Raw genomic sequence first — 19,606 nt, forward strand, 5'->3', positions numbered from 1 at the left:
GAGTTAAAAAGGATCGTGTTGACAGAATAAAATTAATTTTAAACAACTTCAATGGTTTGTTTGTTAAAAGTAATCATACATTTCAATTTCGCATCAGATTCGCGAAAAAATTCAATTGCAATATAGTTGCCACCACTAGAGACAGATGCCGCCACGGTAGAACGATAAAGTTGATAAAGTCTCCTTATTGAACGAAATTGGTCCCGCTCCAGCCAGATTTAGTTGTACCTCTATTTATTCCCAACTCAATGGGTAAATGATGCGACTATAAATTTAAAACCACCAAAACATTTCGGAGAATATTACTACTTACATTACTATCAAAATAAATAAATTTAAATATCTCTAATTTAATAAAATGACGTTTACTAGGTTTTGCCAGGAGATATCTGTCAATAATAGCGTTAGTTGTTGGCATTTCGAGTTACTAGTAAATTCCATTACATATGGTGAATGATACGACTATTTCAAAAATTTCAAACCACTTAAACAATTTCGGAGATTATTCCCGTAAATACTACTTACATTACCATCAAAATAAGTAAATTTAAATATCTCTAATTTTTTAAAATGACGTTTACTATTGCCAGGAGATATCTGTCAATAATAGCTTTAGTTATTGTCATTTCGAGTTACTAGTAAATTCCATTACATATGGTGAATGATACGACTATTTCAAAAATTTCAAACCACTAAAACATTTCGGAGATTATTCCTGTAAATACTACTTACATTACTATCAAAATAAATAAATTAAAATATCTCTTATTTAATACTAGGTTTTGCCAGGCATTTCGATACACCCTAGTTTATTATGATTTGCTTATGTAAAATTAAAATGACCAAAATCGTATAAAATATTAAATAAAACGAAAATGCGCGTAAAGAGGATATACATTAAAAATGGCACGTAAAGATTCGAGATCCGCGTCGTTTTCGGACTCCGCGTACTGATACGAAGTTAGATAGCGTAAGTTGGGCTTCAAACTAGGAGCGGTTTCGCGTCACCGGCGCGCCGACGTATGATTGGTCGATAATCGAGTGACGCGGGCCTCGAGAATTTTCGCGTAGGGGGAATGCGCGCTTTATAAGCGGCCACTTTTCAAACAACGCCAGCAGAGTTTTGGACAGTCGACGAAAGTCATAAAATAACTCGATTGTCCACGAGCTAGCGCGACCGATTTCGCCCGCAAATAATAACCGAAGCCGTCGGACATCGAACTTCATGTGCTGCGCGAAGACCACAACCATGGAAGCCACTCGCTTGACCCTTCCGTCGATTTTGACTTACGTCACTCTCCTAGTGGTCAGTTTGACCGTGTTGACCGGGGCGTCCGAAGGCACTAAGAGGCTAGATTGCCAAAGTTTCTGCAAGAAGACTGGCTTTAACGGCAGAATTGGCGGCTGTTCGTGCGGCTACACTCTGTTCTCTTACAAGCGAGCCGCACCCGTGGTCACTCCGGGCGCCGCCGAAGACGCCAGCGAGACAAGCAGCAGCCCCAACGAAGCCCGCGAAGTTGACCTACTCAGAGGCTTGACCCGACCCCGACCTCTGGAGCAAAACTGGAAAACGTCTGACGAGAGGTAAATATTTCTTTATTCCTAATTTTCTTCTAATTTAAAACGAGCTCAGTTTGTGGTTGGGATATTTTAAACAATGTGGTAAAATACTTATACGTGGAAGATAATGTTTCTTGTGTACTCTAATTAGTAAAATTTGGTAGGATTAATGTAAAAAATTTCCCTATTTCTCTAAATTTCCAAACCCTTTGTAATTCCAAAAAACCTCAAATAAAAATTTGCAACTAAGATCGTTAATCTCAGATATTCAATCACAACAAAGGCAGACTGTGCGTTTTGGGGCCTGTTTTGCACCCCCTCGAGACCTAATTTTATATGTTTTTCCTTAAGCCGTTCGTAAGGTAAAAAATGGGGCCTTATTAAAATTGCCCCTGAATAAAGACCCTTATTTACCGGGTATAACATGAACTAAAAACTCTGGAAGCTTTCAGAGTTTTCGGTGTTAAATTGGCTTCGTTAACTTTTGACAAATTGGCTTTGTAAGCTCTTTGTTTTCCGACCGACCGTGGCTCTTAACGGTGAAATGGCCCATTAGAATTAACAGTATTAGCTCCCGAGTTTGCCCTAATCTTCGTGTTTGGTAGGTTGCAAATAGCGTAATCCCGACTCCATTAAATTTGTAGCCAAAACACAACCGACCTAATATTATCGGAAAGTTTGATTCCTTTATCCAATTTGACTGGCGAAACATTTTCCACCAAATTGCATTAAACGTTGGATTCATTAGCGACGCCTTATTTCCGTTTTCCAGCGTAGCTAAAGTGCCCTTCAATTCCATCCGGAAACTTTATTTCTTTTTTTAACGTAACGTCGATTTGCGTACGTCGCCAATTCGAAGTTGGTTCCTTGGTCTGAGTTTACCTCGAACTCTCGAAGTCAGTAAATAGTCGTTACGAGCCAGCTACGTTTGGATAATTTCTACTTCCAAATTTACTCAAATTGCTTTTACGATTCCCGTATGTTTTCGAAATTCGGTAATTATAGTTAATGATAACATTTTTCAAATTTGGGAAATAAGTGCCCGATTTATGATTAACTTACATTGTTAGTAAAGGTGGTATGACGTATAATGACTTATACTATTAAGTAAACAAAATTTAAAACGCGTTATGTTCAATTTTAGTGAGGATTTGATCATAATGGTTTTGAAAAATGTGTATAACTCGAAGTGGGAACTCTATTTCTACTGGCGCCATTGTGGTTCAATCTAGAATTTAATCAGTTACAGACGGGTTACTTTTCAACAATTGCGCACCATTTATCCTCTCCTGGATTCGAGTGTTTTTCGAAGTATTTCGTTCCTCAATCCCGTTCCATCTGGCATCTCCAATTCATTCGCGCCATTTCTTATCAACGGGTATTGTTTTCAATCGCGTTTTTCCTTTGTCACCGCTTTCGTAAGGGCGCACTAAACTTCAGAGGCCTTAAAGGCCTAGGTTTTCTTCTGCCTGTCCCCCTTTAAATTAGGCCAACATGTTCAGCGGTTGGCCTACCACCAGGGTATTTGTGCTCCACTAAGTTAATTTCAAGGGGGACAGGCAGAAAAAAACCTAGGCCTTTAAGTAGTTGCTATTCCTATAAACAGCGTTACAATGTTTTGCCGAATTACGAGTTTTTTATTAAAGTTTATCAAAAAGGTATTTACAGTGGCGTAGCGAGGATTGGTACCCAGGGCAAAAATCAAATATTTTCGCCCCCCCCCCCCCTGGTGGCCCCTATCGCGCAGATACAAAATCTAATCGTGTACTTTTCAAGATTCAACAATGTTGAGTTTAATATATAATCCCAAAAATCAATTTTAATACTTTAGCACCCCTCTAGCTACCGGCGCTCCACTACCCGACCTCGCTACGCCGCTGTGTATTATTTATACTTATAGGGAAATTACTATGTGGACGTGACTCTTACAAGAGGAGTACCCGAGTTGTTTTTCGAATTTTTTTTCAAATTCGGGCGTAATGAGATATGAAATTTCCCAAAAGGAGACGTTGCACTACCCATTCAATTTGCCATGGCAAACGAAAATGTTTTTGACCTCTTAAACAAAAAAATCTCCATTTAAAAAAGCATGGGATTTTCTCGGTTTCTCTACCCAAACTTGATGAAATGTGGTCCAAATTACCCATTTCGTGATTTAAAAAAAATTAAAATTTTAATTTTTTTTAAATTTTCCTTGTGAAACCGAGAAAATCCCATGCTTTTTTAAATGGAGATTTTTTGTTTTAAGTGGTCAAATCGAACGGGTAGTGCAATGTCTCCATCTGGTAAATTTCATATCTCATATAGGTCTACATTACGCCCGACTTTGAACAAAATCGGCAATAAACACCTCGGGTACTCCCGTTGTTAGCGTTTCTCCCAATCCACCACACCGTCTTGCAGTATGCCACTCCCCTTCCACGTCCATCAAATCCGCTCGGTATCTCATTGGTTCCCTAACACTTACGTATCGCGGCGCTAATGAAAGCCGCGCGGGGGACGTTTGGAAAAATTTAAGGGACTTTAATAGTTGCCTTATTAGGAAGAGTTGACGTTCTGGGAAACTTTACGAAAATTTACGTTATAGCACTAAATGAATGAGTTTTAAGTATTTAATTACTCAAAGTAATAAACGGGAAGTATTAAACTTCAACGGCACTTTGCGGACTTTCAAACTCTGAGTATCTTTTAAAGCATTATGTAGTTCCTGTTAAAACGTTTTAGGGGACTTTACTTAACCTCTCCATTTAAAGGTAAGCTTCGAAAACTCTAAAATTTGTTTGATTCTGAATAATGGAATTGAGCGCCGAATTGTTCCGTAACTGGTCGCTCGCTTCGCAAACCCGCCAGCACTTCGACATTCCACGAATAAGAGGAATACCAATAAATGGGAGAGTATATCCTCATTGTCCAAATTTGATTACCAATCACTTACAATCGTAACTACAAACAAACTCTTATTAACATTAACGCCAGTATTCCATACAAATAGTACATTAACACCTCGCTTCTAATCTAAGCGTTTCGTTGTTGTCAATATTGACTTACTTCATTCTTAGGTTATCCCGTTCAATTTTAAAGACACTTTTGATTTAAAAAATATTTAAATAGGTCAAAGTGCACGACTACCATTAGTTTATTTCTGACTAGAAAGCATAATAATAATAATATTAATCAGCTAGGCTAATACCCAAGGCAAGCCCTTCATGCCAACAGCTTCCTACACTAACTATTACCAGAAGTAAATGGAAATGAACTTTAATTTGACTCGATTTTCTCATCATTTTCATAAGGAAAGCGCCCTCCGATTCTGAGCACTATTTCGATAACTTCAGTTAATTTACTTCTGCTATTACTTTTAACCTCAACAAGTTTTTATGGTAGGGGAAACCGACGAACTCGGGGGAAAACCCCTTTAACCAATGGGGAGATAACTTGAAAACTCAACGCGGAAGGAGTTGTTCCGAGTTTTCAGCCAGTGCCACAAACTAGGATCGAACCCGCCTCTTCTTGCTGCGAGGCGAAAGTGTTAACCAGTCCGCCACCCCACAGTAGCTCCGCTGTTACAAGTATAGCCTCTTGTTATACTTCATATTTAAGCGGCTCCGAACTGTAAGCCTTAAATAGGTTAATTAGTTTCTAATTTTGATCTTGTTTATTATGAAAACAAATGCCCGTACCAATTATACGTAGGTTGAAAAGAACTATTTTTTTTTCTTTTAACGTATATAGTATCCGGTCGTGAAAATTGCGGGTGTAATGAGCAATGTCGGCAGATGGCGTGTGAGGCGTAAATTATTGCCCCAACAAAAGAGCCTCGTAAAAAGGTTTTATCTGGTCAACTCATCGGAAGACGCGCTACACACATTTACCTTCCTACGTGAGCCATCTAAAATAAACAGGCAATTTATCAAAACTGTTTCGCCACATGCTATTTTCACTTACGATCTTCAACCTTGTAAGAAAAAAACTACTGGACCCGAATCGTTAGCCAAAACATCATTCTCCAAATGGCATCACCCGCCAGCGCTCCTACCGAGAGAATCGCGAAACATTTACACCCAAAAATTATAAATATAATATTTCTTGAATTATATTAACTCTTGCATCTTCGTTCTCAAAGTAATTAATTAATTAATTTTATATTTGGGTGAAAATCTTTTCAATGTCGAACACAGTGGCGCTACAAGCGGCGCTGTTCTACAAGAAACCAGCGCGCAATCTAAATTCGGGTCAGTAGTTTATTCGTACATGTGCAAACTTCAACTTTCGACTTGATTTGTACATTAACAAGAATTTATTTAGAGGGGGGAAGAGATAACGTCACTAGCGTGTGACGTCAATTTTATGGAGTCAATTAGATACTCGGCTGATTTGATAATTGGGAAGGAGCCCCGGGTTGCCAGATTCCAAGCGCTGGATTATCGTACCGAGTTTCGATTTGGATAGTACTAGCTTAAGATGGATCGTACGGCTGTAAACCAGTCACTTAAGCCCAAAAGATATTTAAAGATAAAAAAAACAGTTCAAAGGCCTAGGCTTTCTTCTGCCTGTCCCAGTGTCCCCCTTAAATTAACTTGCCTGAAAAGCAAATACCCTGGTGGTAGGCCAACCGCCCACCACCCGGGTATTTGCTTTTCAGGCAAGTTATTGTAAAGGGGGACATTCAGAAGCAAACCTACGCCTTTAAACCTAGGAGCAACAAAGACAAGGAGAACGCAGCTAGCCTTTAATCACTCTAACACAGTGGTGTGTACAAATTCCATTGGACGAACCTTTACGCTGAACGTTTTACGGGCGGGGGGAAGACATTTTCCGACTTTTCCCCTTCCAACGACCGCAGGCGCTAAAGCGTCTAACCAATGAAAACTGTACACAAGAAAATACACGGATCTACATTGGATCGTATTTTCTCCTAAGATCGTATTTTTGCCGTACGATACAGCCTTCGGATCGTATATCGTACCGCGGGTTCAGTTATTGTGCAAATGCGATCTGGATCAAACATCTGGCAACTCTGAAAGAGCCAAATCTTCATTATCCCATTATCCCTAAATTTAAATAAATACATTTTTCATATTATACAATCGAATTTAGTTATGGGATTCAATTTAATTTTCATAAATTTTTATAAAAGCGAAATACAGTCAAATATATTTGAATATAAAATTTTGAATTTGAACTCTTTCGAGATATTCCAAATATTGGCGACGTACAACTATTTGAAGCAATAGTTTATTATTTCAGTCCCGTATTGTTTCCGAAACCCATTCAACTCTCGAAATATATACATTGTTCGGAGCGTAGCGCCAGAACAAAGTTTTGTTTTCCCAACACTCTTCCGAGACATATCGAATATACGAAATGATGGTTGGTTCGAAAGCAGGAACTAAGTAGTTGGAAGGGTTCCATAAGTACTCGGCCTTTCCGGGAACTGTCAACTAACGCGTTACCGTGTTGAATGAAGGCCCGCCAAACCTCGATCGGAATCGGGCAGAAGTGGCATTTATTGAAAGGGCGATCTCCCAAAATGCTAAATAAATATTTACGTAACCAAGTAAGGAGGGCTCAAAACGGACCCCTGATTAGTCTCCGCTGACTGGGCCTTGCCACTGTAGTAAATCGTACAAATTATTAGTTAAATTATTGTCTAGATAAAATATTTTATTCCCACAAAGTGTAGCCCAAAAATATCTAAACTGGTATCCATTTTCAGAAATTTCGCTTGCTAGTCTCCATTGTTTGATTGGTCGGATATGTCAATTCGGGTCGAATTTTTCAAATGATTCTGTAGTAATTAAGGGGGAAGACTACAGTGGCCATTGTCTACTTTCGCGCTATTTCAAGCTGAACTCTTTTAATTTTGTATTTTAAAATACTTTAATATTTAAGTGTACTAAAATAATTTTTACCATTTTAAATTTAAAAGTAATTAAGTTAAATTACGTTTTAATTCGAACCCCCGGAGCTAAACAAGTTGAGCAAGCGGCCAAACTATCCTTTAGTTAGGACCTTATATCTCGTTAACTATTAATATTAGAATTATCAAAATTATTTTAAGCACTAGAGGAAGGTTTAGCCTAATAAGAAAAATATAATTATATGATGTAATTGTTAGAACAGAAACGTCCAGCTTGAACGAAAAAGAGGCTTTTACTGTATTTATCCCCCTTAAAGTGTAAAGCTATAGTGAGTTGCAGGCTAAGAAAGACAAAATATATAGTACAATCGGCGCAAGGATGCCTCAGATCGTTTCCGGTCATTCCACCGCGTGAAATTTGAATTTGGCCATTTTACGGTCAAATTCGAATTTTGCTCTTTTTGTCGTCTTTTAGCGCCATCTAGAGACCGAAATTGGAATCTTTATTTTTTAATTTCATAATTGTGGTGGCGAGCAAATTTAAAAGATAAGGCATTCCTATCATTCTTAAATTTAAAATAGTATGTATAAATATTTAATTTTGTAAATTTATTTCTACGTCTTACCAGTTAAATCGGCAGTTTCTTTTAAAATAGTTACCACGCTTTCTTGGGGGTAACGTTGTCTTAATGAGCTATACCTGTTAACAATAAACCTTTATCATGCTTTTTATAGAAACCTCTTGGGCTATTTAAAATATTTGGAGCTTCAATTATCGAACCTTCTTTAGCTGCATTCAGTAATGAAACTCATGACAACATGAAATTAAAAAATAGATTCCTATTTCGGTTCCTAGATGGCGCGAAAAAACGATGAAACTCACGAAATTTGAAATTGACCGTAAAGTGGTCAAATTTAAATTACGCGCGGTCGACTGGCCGGAAATGGTCTGAGGTATCCTTGCGCCGACTGTACTATATATTTTGTCTTTCTTAGCCTGCAACTGACTTTTTTTATAATGCTAACATTTTTGGGCCATACACCATTTCATTTCACCAATGTAAAATTAAGAATTTAGTATTTTTTATCCATTTAAACAATAAATCTTGCCACTTAATGAACCACAAAAGGTAAATAAAGCAATTCGCTTTCAATTAGATTTCATAAAATTTCGTTACTTACGGTATATATTTATATCAGAAAATTAGACCAAAATGAAGTTAAAGCCTTAGCTATAATTACACTGAAATTTCTGGAAAACGAACTATATTAGTTTAGTGACGTACAAATAAAAATTATACCACGATTTTTGATACACTGAGTAGCACGAGTGTAGTCAATAGATTTCGCTAGTGTTGTTAATTTTCTGAAAAAATAAAATGCGGAAAATTTTCCGCAAATCGGAAAATAAAAAATTGGAACATAAATAACTTTTTAAGGGTTTTTAATGTTTTTAACTTTTTATCGATATAAAATGTCTAATATCATTAAACATACTACAAAATATTAATAGTGTTACATTCTAATCAGTTTAAACTAGTCTAGAGGTTTAGTTTTACTTTTAGATTCGAAAAAATGAGGCGAAAATGCCGCTTTATTTAAATTTGCAAACAATTTATTAGACTAATCATGGAATGATAACTTTTTGTATTTTTTTGCGGAAAAATACGGAAAATTTTGCGAAAAAAGGCTTCGGTCATTTTCCGGTAATTTTCCGACTTACAACCATAGACTTAGAAAGGTAAACCTTAAGCCTGGTTCACACGGCCAGTGTTTTCCTGGTTTTCTATATTTTTTAGTTTTACCGCCTTTTCCCGTGGTTCTGGCGCGCAGGAAAACAACTTTACACACGGACAAAATGTGCCGGATTTTATCACAACACGAGCGCTGCCGGGGAACGAGAAAACGGATAACTTTTTTTTTGTGGGGCGTTGGGCTCGACCAGTCAGCGAGCGTTTGCCGTCACGTGGTAGACGCAAAAAATCTTAAGCCTACTTTTAAAGACTTTCAAAATCGCTCCTTATATCACGTAACAGCTAAACGCTCGCTGATTAGTCGAACTCAAAGAGCTTCAAAAACCGGGAAAATAAAGTAGAGATATTGCATTTTTTTCTCGGTTTTCTCGTTTATCGGCAGCGCTGACGGCGTAAAAATCCGTTAAATTTGGTCCGTGTGTACAGTCGCTTTCCCGTGCGCCAGAACAACGGGAAAAGGTGGTAAAACGAGAAAATAGAGAAAATCAGGAAAACACTGCCCGTGTGAACCAGCCTTTAGTCTATGTTAAAACCATAGATATAGGAAATGTATATAAAGGTCTAGATAAAATATTTCAAAGGGAGTGAATACGGAGGTGACAGCTAGCAGAAACGCGTAATTTCTGCAGGCTATCCTTATAACGCGCTATCTATCGGTAAGAAAGCTCGTGCTATCGTCGCGAGAGCCATTGTCTGCGGAAAGGTCAAGCACTTAGTACTAAAATGCTAAGAGAGCTCGCGCTCTTGGTCACGTGCCTTCCTCGGTGTCTGCTAGGTGTCACATCCGTATTTTATGTTAGGCTTAGACGCCCCGAAATTTATCAAGACCTTTATATACATTTCTTATATCTATGGTTAAAACACTAGATTTCGCTATTTAGGCGAAGAAGTTTATCTATTGGCAAATTTCCATTTATCGCTCTTAGAGCACTCTTAGAACCCACTGAAATGGTTCCGATTTGAATTACAAAAACGAGATGAAATGTTATCCGAGAGCGCTCTAGGAGAATAAAAGTTAATCCGTCTTTTAGAAATTCTTGGAATCAATTGGTCAAAGGTTTCGCGAATCATTCGGTCAAGATGGCAACCATGACGGACTGAGGGGATGACACTGACCTTCCATTATATTGAGATGACGTCACGCGTAAACTGCAGTATGCGGTCCATTCTGGGTGATTGACTACACCGTCCATCCGCGTCTTGTTTAGGGGTACACAGAAGCGCAATTTATTCACGAATGGCGCATTGAATCTAAATGACGTTATATGTGTATATTACGAGTGTATACTGCAGTGTTTACAGGCGTTCCGAAGTAGCAGTGGGAGGCTAGGGCTGCTATCCCACCTGTTAGCTTTGTTTGGCTTCTCTGGGGAATGACCACGACGGAGAATGCTGAGAGAGAGAGAGAATTGAAATTCGCATCCACGCGCCGAACTCGTCGAGGAACGGCGAAACGTGTCCGATTGAAATTGACAATTTAGGCCTCGTAATAAAGGCGTGTGACAACGACGGCGGGCCTTGGCTTCGGAAGCAACCTTTGTGTTCGAGTACGCGTATTCTCTTTAATCCAATTGCCAGTCGCTCTTTCGTCAATATCCCTCTCTAACCCGGCGCCCCCCAAATTCGACAATCACTTTTATTTCTGAAAAATGTTTCACAAGCCGGAGCGGATTGTTCAACAAATTTTCCAATCTCTTCTCCCGGATTAAGTTGTTTCAATGACTAAGTAATTGCGTATACGATTACTATTTATACAGGGTGTTTCAAAAGGTTATGCAAATATTTTAAGGAGTTGAGAAGTATGCCTGTTTTTTTTTGTTTTCCCCCATTTTCCTAAGATGAGTGAAAAGAGCGCCAGAGAGCTTCAAAGTTGTGCCTACTAGCCCCTGGAAGTAGGCTGCAACAAGCGTAAAACCAAGCAGCAGGGACTTTAAATAATAGGTGGTTTTTTTTCGCCTGTCCCAGGACAAAAAGTGTAAACTTTTTACCCTAAAACGTTTTATTCGCCAGTTCTCGGGGTAAGATTTACCCTGTCCCGAATTTTGTTCGCTTGTTCCAGAGCTCAAACGTTACACTTTTTACTCCTCCTCGAAAGGAGGTGTAGAGGGAGTAATCTAGCTTATATAGAAAATTCGTCTGCTTAAATTTCGTTTCACAAAAACGTAACGGGTTTTGAACATCTTCACATGTGGCAAGCTTTTAATAACGAATATCCAATTGTTAAATGCTATTTAATGACTTTAAAAGTTGCTTGATGACTTAGACCTAAGGTTGGTATCTTGGGTATTAGCCTAGCTGATTATTATTAAATAAATAAGAAAAATGAGTCCTATATTGATGATATCACCACCGTTCGCCATCTTAAAAACAAAACAAATATATAACCTTTAACCTCTAACTACTCCCTTCTTACTCCAACTCGTTTTTTTAGTCAAGATAGAATTGGAGTAAAATGACGTCATAGGGCTACACTTTTGAAGCTGCTCAAAAAACCCAGAACAGGTGAAAAAAAAACCACCTACTGTTTAAGTTTACTTTCATACGCTGGTTACCTCGATTGGTTTACAAAGTCCTTTTTCAGTTTTTCACCTATCACACTAACCCAAACCTTAATGTTCGCATTTCCCAACTCTGCTTGGTTTGGCGCTTGGTGCAGCCCACTTTGCCTGGGCTAGTAGACAACACTGTGAAGCTCTTTGGCGCTCTTTTAACTCATTCGTAGGAAAATGGGGAAAAACAGTCATACTTCTCAACTCACCCCCTACAACTCCTTAAATTTTTGCATAACCTTTTGAAACACCCTGTATAGCGAATGTCGAAGTAGATTTATTTTTAACTTTTAATGGCAATTCAATTTTGGTAGCATTTACTCATTGAGTAGGTAGTAATTTGGTAGCAAAAGTCAACTTTATTTGCATCTTCGCGAATCATTTCAACTAACAAGGAGACATCCCGAAGTGTAACCCACCGATTTTGTTCAAACTCGGGGGATTGGTAGGCGTTCATGTATGATGAAAAATCCTAAAGTTAATTTATTCAATGGGCAACCGTTTTGCCATGGCAACGAAAAAGTTTTTGACAATACCAAATATAAAATTTTCCCATTGAAAATAACATGTAATTTTGAACTCAAATTGATCAAAAGTTGATCAATTTTGATGTTTTTATTTTTTTGGCATTTTCGAAATTTTGAAATTGGTTAAAATTTTTCACAGGGGGGGGGGGGGGCTAGGAATCGGTCAGAATCCCATGTTATTTTCATTGGGAAAATTTCCATTTGTTGTTGTCAAAAACATTTTTCGTTGCCATGGCAAAAAGGTTGCCCTTTGAATAAATTCCTTTTAGGATTTTTCATGATACACGAAGGTCTACCAATCCCCCGAGTTTGAACAAAATCGGTGGGTTACACTTCGGGATGTCTCCCGTAAGAGCGTTCCATTAAATTAATATAATATAATATCTCTAGGTATAAATAAATTAATATGGTCTAGTTTTCAATCACGTCTGAAGACGTACGTTTTAGAAAACCAATGTTAAACCAGCCAATTTGATTGGCTCGTAATGGGAGGAGATCAAGTGGATTGGGATCTATGCTAAAATTCGTCTCAGCATAGTGATTATCCCTAAGTATAAATAAATACTTTGTCGATTAAACATCATAGGGAAAACCTTCGCGACACTTAAAACCAAATGAGCCATCCACTTTTCCATTTTACTTTACGTAATGACAAATTAAATCTATACAATTTTTAATAATAATAATAATAATAATCAGCTAAGCTAATACCCAAGGCACCACCTTAGGCCTAAGTCATCAAGCGACTTTTAAAGACATTAATTCAGGTGGCCGGGTTACAATGCGTAGGAGGGTGGTGGCAAGCCCTTCATGCCACGCGAGCCAACAGCTCCCTACACTAAAGCCGCGTTCACACTTACCCCTTAAATCGCTTCGTTTAGATAACTAGTTTTCGAAACCAGCGTGAGAAATCGCTTCGTGTTGGTTCGGGAAGCAACTTGTCCAAGTCCGCTCACTTAGAATCGCTTTCAAAACGACAAGGCAGGGAAGTCAAATTGCTCGTATTTTCCAAAATAATGGGAATAACATTCTAAATAATGTCCAATAATATTACGGTATGTATAGTAAACATGATTAACTAATTGTTTTGGGATACATTTTAGTGTTTTCAAAATTCTAGTCATAATTTGAAATGGCGTTAAGCCTTGGCTATAATCGAACCGGGCTGAATGGATTTCGCACATGTGAACCAAGAATTATCGTCGGCGGTCAAAACTGGCATACAAACCGAACTAAACTGGGTTTTAGGCTCTTGTGTGAACGTGGCTTAACTATTACCTTTAACCTCTACAGAATACAACCTAATATTACACTTAGCCTATTTAAAACACCTGTTCCAATCATGAGATATATCGTAAAGGATCGCGATTTGTTTCATTAGCATATATGTAACATATTTTGAAAATTGTGGTTAATATAATTATTTAATAATATAACCGAAATTTGAATAAGCTTTCGATATAAATTTAACTTAAACGACGGATACGTTAAGTGGGATTAACTGGACTTAGGAGCGTACGACCCCGAAGTGCCAAGGATGTAATATTCGCGTCTCATGGCGTGGATTATCAAATATCCATTCGGCTGACGAGCGATAAATTATACGTGTATAAAGGCGGAATTAAATGTGGCGCGTTAAGCAACGTCTCCTTATTATTATGCTAAATGAGCCTCTCTCATCCTGGATCCCGGCGCCAAACTCCGTACAAGGTGGCATAGGTATGTCCCCTTTTTGGAGCCTTAGTAGTGACAACCCTTTATAATTTTCAAAGATAAATTTAACGGGCAGTTTTGAACCGTGAGATTTGACATATTGCGGTGGCAGGCTGAAATATTTTGCTTTGTATATTTTTAAATTCGAACGCTCAAGCCAGCAGGATTAAGAGAGTTAGTGAAGCGTGGGTTAAAATCGTCCATCTATTGATATATTTGTTATTTGCACACCGGAAAGAACTTTTTAAGGTTTAAGACTCCGTATAAAACATAGTACTTCAGTTGGGGGACAATCATACCGCAACCCCCAAAATTGCACTCTCCAAAATTTCATTCCGGCCCACAGTTTTCCAAATACATTGAGTAAAGGAGAAAACACAAAACATTTATGTTTGAGCAGAGCAGTTTAATGGATTAAAGTTATTGCGTGGTAAAGATGTGTACACGAAGACCGTCGCGGAGTAACTGTTTGAACAATATTAACAAATGGGTTTTAGTAACTTTTTTCAGAGCTGGGTGCTCCCCCTGGTTTTTTAATTTTGTACTCCACCGAAGACTAAGATATGATACTTATCCGAGAGCTAGTAGTAGCTAACCACACATTCAAAACTGCGTTAACTAAAGTAAACGTGCTCTGAGTAGCGACACAACATACTATCCTTGGTAATATGTTGGTCGAAACGCTACAAAATAAATTCAAATTATCTTTTAGCCGACGAGGTCTCCAAAGACAAAAATATGATATATATAATATGTTTTACCTTTGAAGATAATTAGATATACCTCGGCTAGTTTACAAATGAAATTAATTTACAAAAGTTTTGGATTCTACGCGCAGTTTTAATAATAATGAAATAACGAGAAACTAAAGAGTTTTATTTATTTAATATCACTAATTTTCATTTTGAAATGAATATTCATTATCGGCATAGTTTATTATTAATTTTCGCATGTTTTTTAAAAAGCAAATGAGTTTTCAAACACCATAATATTACTTGTATTTAAAATATTAAAATTTTAAATATGTGGAAATATAACGAAATAAGGTTTTTTAATGTCCTTTAGGCACAAAACTACAAATACGTTTCTTTATCAATTTTTAATTACGTTCCTGATTGAAAATTCAACGATCAAAGCTCGTTCATTTATGTCATGTTTAATTTTTAAAAAAATTTATTTTCTATTCAGCTAGGTTTTCTTTTTAGTTTTGAATAATTGCTACAAATAATAATAATCACCATCGTTATTTTGATTCTCAGAAAGTTTTATTTGGAGCCAATAGCCCCAAAACTTAATTACGAATAAATTTTTATTAAAATTTTTTTAATAAATCTTTCCATTAAAATCCTCCTATACTGTGGCACTCGATACAGAGGCGTAGCCGGGGGTGGGGATGGTACAGGGAGAATAAATATATATTTTTTCAATATTCGATCATGCTGCCAAAACTTTGACAACAGTATTGACAATGTGATGAAAAACCGGTAATACAAACTCTATATTAGACATTGGCGGTGAGTTTATGGAAATAACTATCGTTATGGAATAGCAGATTATTAAAACCATTTGTCAGTTTTTCATGGTGAAACAAGTCTTTATTTTGCCTTACCAAGAATTTATTTACACTTATGGTGAATCAGGGGCTAAAATAAGGATTTTTTAGAACTGCCTAAATTAAATTAAACCCCCAAAAAATAATTTCAATAGTCTTAGTCGATAATTCAAAATAACGGTCAAAAACGCCGCCGACCAGTTTAGTAAAATATTTTCGGTGGCGTAATCGTCGGCCATTTTCGGTATGGAGATACAGGCCGGAAGGCAGGCAAGGCTGCCAGATTTCGATAGACCGAAAACGGCCAACTCTCTCAAATGTTTTCGTTTTCAAAACGAAAATTTTGCGGCGTAGCTATCGACTAAGACAATGACGAATATTTTAACAAAATTATGAGAGCAAAAAGGTAAATAAGTAACTTAGTTCAGCATTTGTCGATATGTACCGTAAAGATCCGTTGACATCTCCCATGAAGTAATCAGCTATTTTCAATTTTTCATAGTTTTTTGCGATAAATTAACGATAAATAGCACTGCCCAAATCCGATTTTAAAACTGAAAATCCGTGTTTTAGAACTGCCCAAAACTGACAGAACTGCCCACTATTTTAGACCCTGTGGCGAATGACCATGTTGAAATGATCATCATGAGATAATTCGTCACCCGCGTGACGTCAGAATACGTTATCTCGAGGAACCAATGAGATACGATGCTGATTTGATTGCGCTTCAAGGGGTGAGGTGGACTGTAAGAAACAATAAAAATCGTTTCAACGTAGTCATTTCGCTTAAAACGGTCGATTTTGGTACGTTCGTTGTATAAATTCTTTCGGAAAAAAGGCAACGCTTGCCGGAGATGGAAAATCGGAATGGAAAAGCGTGGCTTAAATAAAATTTACCAGAGACAAACCTTAAATCTAATTTATAAAGAAACATTCGGTTTTCCTTCGAGATTTCGCGAATGGACGTAACTAAGTTTTCTCGGTGTGTCATTTTTGAGATAAATTTAACGCTATTTTCTAAATCATCGATTGGACCGCGTTTTTCCTTTTTATTCTAGAGTAGAGAAACGTTTATTCTTACAAATTCTATATATTCGACGCCGATCGTTAGTTGGCAGTTCGGATAATACTGCGGGGATAGGTAAAATCGACGTTTTTTAAATATATTTAAAAGTGGAATCTTTAGTCTCTTGAAAATGTTGGCAACGCGACGAAACAACGATTCCCAAAACAAGCGATAATTTTCTTGAATTTCCGATTAAGGCTAGTTCCCACTTGGTGAATTTTCGAGACGAATAAAATTTTCGCGCAACGAAAAAAGACGCGTTTTTTCGGTCGCTGGGGAAGCGGTTCTCACTTTAGCGCGAAAATTTAAAAACGCTGAAAACAACTCGCGCGGGTTTTTAGTAATGTTTTAGGCCTAACATAAAACATCAGTTCAAAATGAACCAAATGGATGTTCCTGTTGATAATTTCAATAAATAAACGATTCTGTTCGTGAGATAATTACCTTTACTTCAGTATCTTTGTCAAGTTGGCTGAGCCGCTTTTCTAAAGACCTAGGCTTAGTAAGTGACGGACGAGAGCGGAATAGATCGAGGGAACGCGTTTTCTGATTGGCTGAAGCTTTTTATCGCCAAGGTGTGGACGTCAAAAAATAGAACATTCGCTAGACTTTAGCGGCGAATTTGAAAAAATCGCAAATTTTATTCGCGAGCGTGAATTTTCAGCGCGAAAATTGGTTTTTTCGCTAAGTGGGAACTAGGCTTAAAGGGGATGATTTTGGGGAGGAAATGTTGAAATAAGTTTGTATCTGTTCGATTTTCCCTTCAACGCCTATATTCACATTTTTTATTTTATTTTTTAAGATGTACTGTTTGTAAAAGCGCTTTAATGTTTTTATATATATTTGTTGCTTTGTGGTTGTAAATATTGGGCGTGTTTTTCTTCCGAATACTTTGTTACATTTGAATAGGAAAATGATTTGAATTTGTTTTGGTTATTGTTTAATTCGAATGAGCTACAAACTGAGTCCGTTTAAATTAGATGACGGTACTTTTTTATTCAATATAATTGACGAATATAAAATATTTTACAGTGACTCTGACTATTTGTGGCGACCGTTTGTGGAAGTGTTAAGATTTTCCAGACCAGAAAATAGGCAGAAAAGGCAATGGTAAGTCATTTTTAATTTCAAAATATTTATTAAACCCCTTTTCAGACGTATACCTTATAAAAATGGATATAGTAAACCAAAGTTAGTTTTTCATATTAATTTTAGTACAAAAAGTTAACAGTTTATTAAAGAAACTAAACCCGGTTTTATTGGTCTAGTTTGAAAAGGGTATTCAAATAATGTTCTATCAAAAATAGATTTTTTAAATAATTTAATAATTTTTAAATATCAAAACAAATGAAATTAACTAAATTTTAAAATTGAGTTTCGTTCTTTGGAGTTGTCTAAAGATACTTGTTCTATTAAAAATAGACTTTTCAATTAATAATTTATTTTTAAATAACCAAAACTATTTTTCGCGTGAACTCAAAAGGAGGTATGAATTGTTTTTTTAATCCATTGAAATTTTGAAATAAAAATACGTTTCTTGTAAAATAGAGTTTCAATTAATAATTGAATTACTAATTAGCAAATCCATTTTAAGTGTGAACTTAAAAGGGAACGGCCAAGCTTTTCCAAATATGTCCTTATTTCCGTATCAAAAGATTAACAAGACGTTCAATATACTAACACGTACCTTTTTTTGTCTTGAAAAAATAGCTTTTGGCCCAAAAAGTTGAAACGAAAAATAACGCCAGGTGTTTGGGTTTGAATTTTCGCCGCCATCTTAGGGGCTGCCGCCAGCGCCCCTAACCCCGTATGAGTGATTTGCGAACTATCCTAACTTTTAAAATCGCGCAATTTAGGCTTAAGGTCTCTTATAACTGGAACGCGCCGCGCGTGCAAAACAATTTTTTTGCGTCTTCAGCAGCGCGTGCTTTTGCGTTGTTTTTCTGTCTCACCGACTTCTCACCAGGTGTCGCGGCGGACGCGCGCTTTTCAATTTCCAGAAATTTCTTTATTTTATTAAAAATTAACCACTCAAAATTTTTTAGGCGGTTTTCGCCATTAATTTTAGTTTTTAATGGGCTATAGGGCCATCTAACTGCTTAAAGTTTGACCGTTCCCCTTTAACAAACCTACGAATTGTTTTTATAATCTGAATACATTTTCTTTCTCAATTAGGAAAAAATCCAACGGAGATGCGGACATTATTTTGAAATCCTTTGTTTGAAGAATTTCCCAGTTTTCAATTATAAGAAGACGCTGATTGATACAATAATTAAGATGGTGACCACGGCGGCCAATGGGTGCTCCTATATCCGATCCCTCGAACCAAATAAAAAACAAACTTAACTAGCACACCTTTAAAAGTTTATTGGAAACTAAATCTATCTACGGAAAACCACACTCCTCTCATCTCATATCTCCAATTTGATCTACACTGATGACGTTTTGTAAAGGAGCAATGCATCAATTAACGAAGAAATATCACACGAACAGACTTCTGTTGAGAAAGGATACGGCAAAGCACCGACTTAAATTTCACTTTGATTTCTCAGATCGTAAATCATTCGTTCCATTTATGTTCAGAATTTCGTTTTCGTATCGGAAACTTGTAGCAGTGTCTCCTCTATAAATATGGATTAAAATGAAATAAAAATTCTATTTATTTCTTTCCATTTTATTATTGTTTTTCACATCATTTTTTAAATTTTGGAATTTTTTTCATGATTTGTACGATATGATGCCATCTACGAGCAACAAACACAAGGAGAACGCAGCTAGCCTTTAAACACGCTAACGCAGTGTTGTGTACAAATTTCATTGGACGAACCTTTACGCTGAACGTTTTACGGAAAGGGGGAAGGCAATTTCCGAATTTTCCCCTTCCTACGGCAGCAGGCGCTAAAGCGTCTAACCAATGAAAATTGTACGCGAGAAAATGTGCGACTTTTGACGGGTTGCGTTCTCCTTGTGTGGGGTGCTGTGTTTGTTGCTCCTAGATGCCATGAAGGTATTTTCGTTAATGACG

The 19,606-nt window shown here is 37.0% G+C and overlaps 1 protein-coding gene across 1 annotated transcript; it reads left to right on the top strand.

The window, feature by feature from the left end:
- Nucleotides 1-1,009: 1,009 nt before the first annotated feature.
- On the top strand, nucleotides 1,010-19,231 carry LOC149922230 (uncharacterized). Its single transcript, XM_090163488.1, has 3 exons — nucleotides 1,010-1,584; nucleotides 17,614-17,691; nucleotides 18,757-19,231. The coding sequence occupies exons 1-3, from the start codon at nucleotides 1,226-1,228 to the stop codon at nucleotides 18,803-18,805; spliced, it is 486 nt and encodes a 161-aa protein (XP_090019614.1). The 5' UTR covers nucleotides 1,010-1,225; the 3' UTR covers nucleotides 18,806-19,231.
- Nucleotides 19,232-19,606: the final 375 nt, after the last annotated feature.

The sequence above is a fragment of the Leiobunum rupestre genome, chromosome 11, assembly GCF_980474605.1.
Source record: "Leiobunum rupestre chromosome 11, qqLeiRupe1.1.hap1, whole genome shotgun sequence".
Taxonomy (NCBI): Eukaryota; Metazoa; Arthropoda; class Arachnida; order Opiliones; family Sclerosomatidae; genus Leiobunum; species Leiobunum rupestre.